Source organism: Manis javanica, chromosome X (genome assembly GCF_040802235.1).
Source record: "Manis javanica isolate MJ-LG chromosome X, MJ_LKY, whole genome shotgun sequence".
Lineage (NCBI taxonomy): Eukaryota > Metazoa > Chordata > Mammalia > Pholidota > Manidae > Manis > Manis javanica.
Window position 1 is genome coordinate 140,223,766 of NC_133174.1, and position 11,283 is coordinate 140,235,048.

Sequence of the window (11,283 nt, forward strand, 5' to 3'; positions counted from 1 at the left end):
AATACACATACACACACTCACTCACTCACTCACTCACTCTGGATTCCTCTGAATTTATCTAAAACCTACTTTTGTGAAGATTCACTGTTTTCTTGAGTCTTCAGAATGAGGACTATAGCTGTGCCGCTGGCCTCTCAACATCTGTGGCCCCACCCCGCAGTTTGAAGCAGTGGATCAAATATTTGTTGGGTGAATGAATAAATGATTATCTGCTGACAGGCTTGCCATCAAGCCTCACAAACAAAAAAGTATGAGGTGCTTTGTTCCTTTCAAGTCAGCATACGACAAAGGCGAAGACCAGATGATTTGGTTCACAAAATGGCTACCACACAACTGGCTAAGTGGGCTCTAGACCTCATCTCATCCCAAAGTTAAATAGAAAACAGGTATTTTAAAAATCGTACAAAAAACATGGAACAACTCACATATAAGGTTCTTTTATATGCATCAAATATGTATGTATTAACATAGTACATATATCATCAGGTTTCTTAGGAAGAAAGAAAATACAGACGAAATGTTCACGTGTTCTCAGAGTAGGAAAGGACTTTCTAAGTATAAAAGAAGAAATCATAACAAGTTTTACATATCAAAAAAGCCTAGCAGAATCAAAAGCCTTATGACAAAGTAGAAAACATATACCCAAGAAGAAATACCCTGATGGAAGAATGAATGAGGAACATGAACAGGCAATTCACAAAGACTGAATACAAATGGTCAAAGACTGCTAAGCTTCAGCTTCAGTAATAACCCAAGGAGCACAAACTTAAAAAGTAAATATCCAATTCTGGGAAGTGGCACTTTCTCAGACTGTCACAGGAACTGGGATAGCCATTCTGGAAGGTGATATGGTGGTACCCACCAGCAACTCCAAGTCTAGGCAGCCATTCTTCAAAAAGACTGGTACATAGTGAAACCACTGGAGAAACCAATAATGGGACACCACTGCATGACACTAAGTCGGCACCATACCATGCTGCTCCTCTTTAACAGAAATGAGGCAGAGAGAAATGTTATCACAGGGATAGATACAGAATATATATACCATCACCCTTATCTTGTCACAAATACCAAAGGCGCGTATTTGTATAGCCAAGAAGACGACTCAGAAGGGTCTGCGGTAAGCTACTAGCAGTGGTTACTCTGGGTACTTGGCGTGGAGAGTAATGGGGAGCTTTCACTTTTTTACTTGATATACTTTAAAATGGTTTGAATAATCTATAAAAGTATAATTTTTATTATTTTTTTTATAAGGAAAGGAAGCAAAATAATTGTATCAAGCACTTAGCTACTAAGACAGATTCTGTACTTTAAAGAATTCCCTTCAAAGTTCCTTGAAGCGCAAATGGCCATGTCTTTTCCATTAAAAAATAACAGGTATTTTTTAAAAACATCTCTTCCTTTTTACACTTCATAGAAAAAAAACTGTATAGAGTCACCACTGCTATTTTATAAAATCTATCTGTAACCTGAGAAAAAGACTATTAAAAACACACACCACCCGCCCAAGGTCTAACATCTACCAGAAGAAACCCATTCACTGCCCATATTACATTTAGTCCACAGTTTCTAAGACAATGCACAAAGCACCAGCCCCACGACTCCCACCAGTATAAATACGTGGTGTACAAAGAACGTCCTGTCAGCATGGCCCAGAGCACACCCCTCAGCAGTAAAGGGGAATGACAATTTGAGTCACAGGATCAGGAGTGGAACTAAATTTGGGAGTTGGAGGCAGTATGATGCTCTCTACTTCCTTCCCTACCTTCCATGCTCCTCTGCCCAAATCCTGTCCCTCACATCGTCCCTAAATGGGCTGTTATGAAATCCACATAGCTTTAGACTGAGGTGTCAGAAAGCACTAAGAGACACAACAAAGTGCTACTTGGGGGTCTCAGCTGGAATCACAAAGGCAGCGTATATGTAAACTACATTTTTTTTCTTAGGAAAAGAACAGGTAAATTCAATTAGAACATTCTGCCTTACTACATGGAATGTTCGAATTCCAGTTGTCAAAAACATCAAATGTGAAGCGATCATTGATTTTTAAAAAGCTTGAGGTATCGAGCCTGACAGTTGAGAAATTAAGGAACCACTCATTTTTACAAAATTAAAGTCCACACAATGGCACCAAAGTAGCCAAAAGGGAGGCTGAGAGAGCACCTGAGTGTCAGACCTTGAATGACTTGGACCCCTAACTTTTCAAAGGGATTCACTTTGCTCTACAGTCTGAAGAGCCAGCCGTGTGTCTGGATGCTTTCTTTAGCTCTTGTGGGAGGAGTGCAGCAAGCACACGCCATTAGCCATGGGCTCCACTGTTCTGTGACAGCTTTCAGGTGGCCATCCTTCTATGACACTGACCACACACCAGTTACCATACCTGACAGTGCATTACCACCGCTCACTAACATTGACCAGGAAATCATTTACTCAAAACCAAAGCAAACCCTGCTGAAGGCCACTAGGCAACAACAGCAGTGGCCGGTCAAGACCTCAATCAAAGCACTCTCAGCTCAGCTGACCTGCTTCAAGGTGAACTGAAGTTGCAGATCACCAGTTCCGGCTCTAATCTGACGCCCGCCCCCAGATCACGCTGTGGCTACCAAGTAACCCTACCCAAACTGACCTTTCAGGGCTCAGGGAAGTGACTTTTTTTTATTATATGGCACAGTTTGGCACAGTTATGTCTTTAGTCTTTGGGGTACTTTTATACTGTCCAGTATATCTTGTTTTTATTTTTCCTTTTTTTTTTTTGGTAAAAACAGATGGCCAAACCAGGACATATACTAAAAAAAAAAAAAGGAAGGTTACTTACCTGAGCCCTAACATTCCAGCTACCATGGAATCCTGTTGGAGCTGGTCTACAGAAGCAAGATGTATTCTGGGGAGTCACATGTCACATCAAAGCAGGAACTGGTGAGTCTGTATTTTTATGGAGCCTAAAACAAAGAAAATTGTAAGTTGAAAGCCCCCATTGTGCTGCACGACCTTTTTCCCAGGGATACTTGGGACATTTTGAAGATAACATACAGACAAAGTACTATGCTATTTCCCGGCTTACCTAGCTAGAAACAAAAGATAAACTGCAAAATTACTGGCACATAACACACAGCGCTAAAATAAAGATCCATGTCTGTTAGAATTGAAAGTATCACAGGTGTCATCACCTCTGAGGGGAATGCTGATACTATAAAGCACACCATGAGAGGTAATCCCTGCTAAGCATTTCTTGTAGCATGTCATACAGAAATACTCAGGGAGAGAATACATGTTCAAGAGACATGCAACATCAAAATGTCATAACCAAAAAGAACACGTGAAATCCAGAGGCAAAGAAAGTCTCCCTTCTTCAAGCAGCTGAAGTTGCTACAAGCTGCTGTAATATTATGTAAAGGAACTTTAACCCAGAGAGAAAAAAAGCAGAACCAACCAAGCACCCTGGGAGAGCCAAAGTCACCCTCCAAAATTTGCAAGCCCACTTCAGGGCAATCACTTGTAAGCCTTTCAGGTGAGCAAAAAGCAATGTCCAACAAACTTGAGCTCTGTTTCATAGTTTCTCATTTGCTTTTCAACACATGTTTAGAAAAGGGCTTTTGTCATTTACACTTTTCATTATTAAGATAACCACCATCATTTCCTTGTTAAAACTTAAACTGCTCCATATTAGCTCATCTCTGATACCTTGCTGGCCCAAGGTAGCACTTTTATCTTTAGATTAAAAAAGCCTACGGTATACAACCTAGAGACTAGTCACACAATTACTCGAGTAGCCAAACCAAGAGGAAGGGCAACAACAACCAAGTCTTTTAGAGCTGGTCTGTAACTAGCAGGATGGTACCTAGAAACCTAGAATTATCTATTGAGGTGCAGTGAAGCCTTGTAATTCCCTTAACAATGGAGTCATACAATGCTTTGAAATCCCATAAGTCAAGGTAACAGCATTACCTAGTTAGTGTAATAAAAATGAAACTGGTATCCTAGCTGGGGGGCCCTGGAAAAGCCACCACAATTTTTTGTATTATTTGTATACTGAGGGATCTAGACTAAGGTTCCTTCCAGCTCTGAGAGTTTAAGATCTTTGAGTTACTCAAGATTTCATGGAGAGAAAAAAAAAAAAAACCCTACTAGCAAAAGAGAACAGGTAAGTGAAAACCCAATAATGCAGTGATTTGCAGGTTCACATACGGAACATCCCCATTTTTTAGGTAAGGAAGACAAGTGACCCCTTCCTGAGACTTGCTCCTGAGAGCCCAGACTTCTGCAGGAACTGCACAGCAGCTATATGAGGACACATCTGTATGTCAGCAGGCCCAACAGAAGTGTGCCTTGAAGAAGCTATGAAGGCCAAGGCTTTCTTCTCTAATGAAATGGCCACCCCCACCCTTTGATATGGGAGGGGGGATGCCTCACATGCCCCCAAATTCTCATTCCCACTCAGTTTCCCCCAACACCATACCTACCGTCAAAGTGGTGGAACCAAGTATTTAAGCGATGGCATGCAAGTTAAACTTTCAATAGGAAAAGGTTCATTGCAAGAGAAAGGGAGAAGAGCACAACTTTTGTGGAAGCGAGCCCAAGGAAGGAGAACCCATTTACATCTGTTCTACCCAAAACAAGGTAAAGGCACAGTGGTGACAACCGCAGTTTGACTGGAGAGGGCTGTTACAGAAGCACTGAGGACAAAGTCCTTCCTTTAGAGCGGCAATAACGCTCTACTCAAGAAAAGAAAAGGCTGTGTGGGCCAGCCACACAAGGCTGGTCTGCACGCATGTTACCACAGCAGAGTGTGGAGAAAACACAAGCAGGTGTTCTGCCACACTCCCTGGAACTCACTGCCAGCCTAGGGCTGTGTTTTCTCCCCGTGATTAAAACACTAGTTACTATGAACGTCAAACATTTTCTGTGATTCTCTCCTCTTCATAGATAACTCAGGCAGCCTGGCAACATTCGGCTCTTAGCCAATTAAAAGATTTCAACTGATAGTCACCTCTATAAAAGATTGCAGGTTCCAGGGCAAATCATTTATCAGCAAATAGTCCTGGGAAGGTACTTTGGCAGTGGAAACCCAACCTGAGTATTGAACAGTTTTACCTCTACTCTTCTTTATCCTAGGTTAAAGAGGTGAGCTTCTCATTCCATCTCCACATGGGGGAAGGAGTACTGAGGTGGGAGCAACATCATGTTGGACTCATCTGGCCAGTTTTCCACCAAACTCTACAGCTTGCCTCCCCATACCACTAGATTCAGCCACACAGAGGCACAGCAGGCAGGGAAACTACGACTCCGGCTGGAAATTGCAAATAGAATGCAACATTGCATTCTAACCCTCCCAACACACAAACAAGCAAAGTCCAGCAGGGTTTGACTGCATCATGCTCTATATCAAGTGAAATAAAGACCTGTACTCTAGGTTTAAAGTATGCCAAGCAAATCTGTAATGAGAAATAAGAAAGTGTGATAAGCTAGACAGGCAAGAAAGCCATAGAAGGTTTCTTCAAGCTGTTAGGATCAGATGCCACCAGGCACTTTGCAGAGAAACTGTTTTCTGCAAGTTGTCTGTGCTGTTAAAGGGGTAGGGGCATGAGGAACAGCTAAGTGGAGGGACACCCGAGAGGACAAATGTACTGCCAATGATGCAAACAAAGCAGTCCTCATCCTGTCGCACCTCAGGCTCAGATGTACAAACCTCGGAAACTTCATCAAGTGAGGATCGTGTGTCTGTGGGTGTGGATGGGAATGTGCTTCAGTGATCGGCCACCTAGCTGACATGCCACAAATGGGTGATCTGATGACTTATTTATTCAGCTGTACTCTTAATAGATTGATTGCACCCTCTAAAGTTCTGACATGTCCGAGAAAGAAAACAAAAGCAAGTGTTTCCTAGGCCTTCCAACTAAGATTTGAAGTAGAAGTCCTAAAAAGCCCATAAATAAGCCTATTTTCCTAAATCCCTGGTGGAAATTCCCAAAAGACATACAAATCTCAGACTGTTTTGTTTTGCTTCTTATAAGAATCCAGTACATTTCAAAAGACTTAAGAGGTCAGCTTAATCTCACTGTTAACTGAAATTGCTAAAATCCAGATGAAAATCCCAGCCACAAAACCCCACTTTCTCCTCTAGAATAATACTTGGCTATTAACGGTCAATTTTACTATCAAGGCCCGAATATACTTCATTATTCTAGTAGAACAAAATGCCTAATACTTGTGAGCGTCCCACAAAGTCTAAACCACTTAGCATCACATGCAGGAAGATACGGTTCCATGATCACCAACCACCCCGAGTTCCATCCTACCATCTGGGTACTGATGTAGCACAGGAGATAGCGTGTGAATGCACTGCAAAGTCCATTCCTGTTCCTGGAAAAATAACCAGAAGCACACACCTGCCTGACCATGAGTCAGGAATATCACTTTTGTGGTGGAGCCCATTTCTGCCATGACCAATCCACACCAAAACACACGAAAGAAGCGACCCCAACACAGGTATTCCAAAGCAAGTTTTCCTGCCTCGGATCCACATTTAGCAATGTCATAAACACTCTCCCCTGGGAGAGCAGTCTTTTTAGACTCTTCATAATGACCGTAAGTCTTCAGTGCAAAACCACAGAAACATTGCCACGCCACGTAAAAGTCACCTGAGTTTCAGTTTGGGTGATTCAGTCGTAACCAAACTGAAAAGAAAGTAAACTTTCAGGGACAATTGTAGGAACCACAGCGATGCAATGCACTTGCCCCATCTGGTATTGGTGATGTTGAGCAGAGCGTGCTCCCGGACTGTTGGGAGTCCGTTACATACTATGTCCCACTCCACTTATGTAACTACAAGATCATCGGCGAAGTGGAGGGGCCTCATATTCTGAGGCCACAGCACCCCCAGACTCTGGGGGTGCGTTCTCACCGAAGAGCCTCAGGTGATGTTAGACACACAGTCCTCTACCCACGGCTCCTGTGGGAACTATAACCATCTCTTCATGATGAGTTGTGGGACCAGGAACACAATGTCTAGTCCCTTTTGTGGGTGGACAGTAATTCCCACCCACTTGTTCCTGCTAAAAGGAAAAGGAGATGGTGGACCGACTCGTTCGCCGTGGGGGGCAAAAGTCATGGAATGGGCGAGAAGGAGGGGGAGGCAAAGCCTGGAGATGGGGGTGAGAGCGCCGGAGCCCTTGTGGCGCACTCTCCCGACGGGAGGCAGACTGCGCACGCGCGATAGCTGGGGGGGCCGAGTAACGGGAGAGGGGGCGCGCGAGGGAGGGAGAGGGGAGAGCGCGATCCAGGGAGAGGCCGGAGCCGCGGGCGCGCGACGGAGCCGCGGGCCCGAAGCCCCGAGAAGGGCACGACGCGCGCGCAGCCCCGACAGGCGAAGCCCGGGCGACAGGGGCGTCCGTGGGGCCGGGGGCCGAGATGCGCGCCGAAGGCGGGAGGAGGGGGGCGCCAGGCGAAGGCGGTCCTGAGAGTCTGCTCCGAGGACGGTCACTCGCGAGTGCGGGTGACGGGCCGAGGGGGGAGCCGTCACTGGCGGCGGCGGGAGGGGGAGGGTAGAGAGGAGGGACGCCATCCGCCAGCCGTGTCGCCCGACCCCGCGAGCCCCTCCCGCGCCACGTCCCGCCCCTACCCTCCGCCCCCCGGCAAGGGTCCCTGCCCGCGACCGCGGCGGTCCCACTCACAGTCTCTCCTCCTCGCCTCCTCCTCCTCCTCCGCTCGGCGCGGCAGCGGCGGCGGCGGCCATTTTCCGGACGGCTTTTACCACAGCCCTCTCTCCGAGAGGAGGGAGCGCGCGCGCCGCCGACGCCGAGACCCCGCACGGCCGACGTCGCGCCCCGCCCTCCCGGTCAGCCTGCGCGTTGCTGCACCTGCGCACCCGAGTCCCGCCCCCGACACCACCTCGAGGCCGCCCGCCATTGGGTGCGGAGGCCAAGGCTGGGCGTGGCCTCGGCGGCAGCACCGCCAATTGGCGGGAGTTCGTGTCCATTCCGGCCAGGGAAAAGGGGGCGGGCTCCCCTGTCCAGCTGCCGATTGGCTGCCGTTGGCCGTCATTTGGGGGAATGAGGCGGCTTGGGCGCGGAGGGGTTGGTTTAGTGGGAGGAATTTGAATATTAAGGATTAATGGGCCCTTGCGGATGGCGGGGCAAGAGAAGGCCTAGGCTAGGGAAGCCTGTTTGCTTGGCTGTTCTGGGCCGTTGATCTCTGTCCACAAACGCACAAAGTATGCTGCTCATAAGTGTTTCATTGTATCCGCATTTTATCAATGTCACCACATTTAGTAGAAGCAGCAAAGTTGTCTGCCCTGGCGCCTGATGTTCCAGTCCTGGGACCTTGGTTTAAGAGGCCTACCCCTTGCATTCTTTCATCTGAGCCTGCTGTGTGCTGCATTCTTATAGGGGCAGGGAATAAAATAAAATAAAACCACAGCCCTAGGCTTCGTGAAACTCCGGTGGGGGGAAGAGGGTGCATACCAAGGCTGCACAAGACCTGTCATTGTTGGATCAGATGGATTGGTGGAGGTGTGGAGAAGCAGCAGCGGGAGCACAGCGAAAGCGACACTTAGCTCTGTCTTTCAGGGAGAGGAAGACTTCGTAGAAGAGGTCATTTGGGAGATAAGATCCAGCAATTCTGCTTCAGAAAAATATTTAAGACAATGGGAAAAGTTTTAGCTAATGGAGTGTTCAGGACAGGACCATTTGTCAAGGCGACTTTACTGATTCCAGCCATCATCCAATTTATCCGATGCTCCTTGTGCTAGTTCTGTGCCTAATATGGAAACTTCTCATAATGATTTGGCTTCCCTCGCCCCCCTGCCGCTCCACCCCCCAACCCCATTCAGTTGTCAAATAGCTGCTTTGTGCCAGGTGCTGTTCCAGGCTCTAGATGCACAGGACTGAACAAGACAGCAAACATTTTTGTGGGAAAGATTCAATCTAAACATACAAATAAGTATGTAGTCTAATGTCACATAGTGATAAGGGCTTTGAGATAAAGAAAGGTTGAAGTGGGTGCTATTTAGATATCCACAGGCTTTTGCCCTCATTTTATTCTCCCACATGGGTATCACGGGAGAGAACATCTCAGGCAAGTTCAAAGACCCTGAAGAGAGACTATGCCTGGCATATTGGGGACTAACAAGGAAGTTCTGTGGCCAGGGAGGCAGCTGGAACCGCCATGGAAACTGGGAGCTTCTTCTGAGATGAGAAGGCATAGGTGCAATGTGGAGAGCTGTCCGTAGTGGAATAAAATTAGGAGCAAGAGCCCAGTCAGGAAGCCGTGACAACAGTCTAGGTAGGAGAGGTGACAGTGGCTTTGGGTGGTAGCAATGGAGGTTCTGAGAAGCTGTAAGATTCAAGCTGTACTTTCAAGACTGAGCAGAAAGGATTGGATGTAGGGTATAGAGAAAGAGAAGAAACAAGGATGATTCCTGAGTTTTTGATCTGAGCAACTGAGTGAATATGTGCCTTTCACCACGATAGGGAAAACTGTAAGAAAAGCACATTTTTGAAGGTACAGACCAAGAATTCTGTTTTGGCCATGTTAAAGTTGGGGTGCCTATTAGACGTGCAAGTGGGGATGTTGAGTAGGTGGTTGGGTCAACAAGCCAAAAATCCAACTCAAGAAGCTATAAAAGGATCAGCAAAGTAAACCTGGGGAAAACAGAAGGAAGAAAAATAAGGATAAGCAGAAATTGATGAAGCAGAAGCAAATGATAGGATTGAGAACATCAAAAGCCGATTCTTTGAAAAGCTGAGAAAAAGCCAGCCCTCTAACAAGTTAGATATAAAGAGAAAATAAACGAGTAAATTATATCAGAAATGAAAAGATGTAACAACAGATGCAATAGATTATACAATAGATAATAGATATGACAGATAAATCTTTTAAAAGGATAGTATGAACAACCATGTCAGTAAATTAGAAACCATAAGAAAATTAATAAATTCCTAGAAAAGCACAGCTTATCAAAACTGACTCTAGAAATAGAAAACCTAGATAGACCCTCTATAACCACAAAGAAATTGACTATGTATTTAAAAAATCTATCCCTCCCCCTCCAAAGAAAATGATCCCTGAGAGCTTTACAGATGAATTCTACCAGATCTTCAATGAGTAATTCCAATCATAAACAAAAAGGAAATAAATCTCTCTAAACTTATTTATCAGACTAGTATTACTACTATACTGAACCAATGAAACTATGACAATGTGGAAATAGATGTGCAAATTCCAGACAACTAAACTGAATCCAGCAGAATATGATATAATGTAACCAAGTTGAGTTTTATCCTAAGAATATAACAATGAATTAAAATTATAAAATTGGGATGGGGAAAAAATTAATTAATTAAAAAAAGTAAAATTAGAAAATCAACCTTAACAGATTCAAAGGTAAACAAATTATATCACTTTTTCAAAAACGTAGGAAAAGTGTTTGATAAAATTCACCTACTTCTGATTTTTTTAAAACTTTGAGAACTATGAATAGAAGGGAGCTTCCATAATCTGATCAAAGATATCTATAAAAAACTTAAAAACAAACATCATATTTAATGATATTATGTGAGAACAAAGAACAAAGCAAGAAACAGAACAAGATCTACATCATTCATGTAAAATAAAACACATGTATCCTCCTCCTACCATTCTCTTTTAAACCTCATCCTTGGAGTTTCACCATGAGTAAAAAAAAAAAAATACCCACTAATTTCCCTGGTTGTTAAGATGTGGATCCTGCATACAGATCCAGCCAGTAATAAAAATCTGGAAAAAGTAATGGGGAAAAAAACAGATTGAACACACTCTAGCTGCAAAAATTATAAACTGTCTGAGAATAGACTTAATAAGAAATGCCAAAAACCTATATTAAAAACTATAAAACTTTACTGAAAAACATAAAAGAAACCTTTTACATAAAAATATATATTGTTAAAAAGTACTACCATATTCCTGGAAGGGAAGACTTGACATAATAAAGATGTCAATTGTTCATAAATTAACCTGGAAATTCTTTACCTGATTCAAAATCTAGGAGTGCTTGGAGACTGTAACAAGTTAATTCTAGACTGGGAAGAGTTAAGTGTACAAGAGTAGAAGTCAAAACATTTTCAGAAGAGAAAAACAATGAAGAGGGTCTTGCTAAATTCCTTAGTTTGAATAAATGGGACTTAAATAATACAAGTTTACTCTTGCCATTGAAAAGTAGAAAAGTACACTAGAGTTTAAAGTGTTTACTAATAGAACTAAAAATGGGCCATTTGAAAAAATGGAAATGTAACATATTTTTAAATGCAT

At 44.0% G+C, this 11,283-nt stretch overlaps 1 protein-coding gene across 1 annotated transcript in view; it reads right to left on the reverse strand.

Moving 5' to 3' along the window:
- MECP2 (methyl-CpG binding protein 2) overlaps nucleotides 1–7,826 on the reverse strand; it is a 65,915-nt gene extending 58,089 nt beyond the window's left edge. The window contains exon 1 of the mRNA XM_017680145.3: nucleotides 7,671–7,826. Coding sequence (XP_017535634.1) covers nucleotides 7,671–7,732 — 62 coding nt within the window. The 5' untranslated portion in view covers nucleotides 7,733–7,826. The remainder of the gene's footprint in view (nucleotides 1–7,670) is intronic.
- Nucleotides 7,827–11,283: the final 3,457 nt, after the last annotated feature.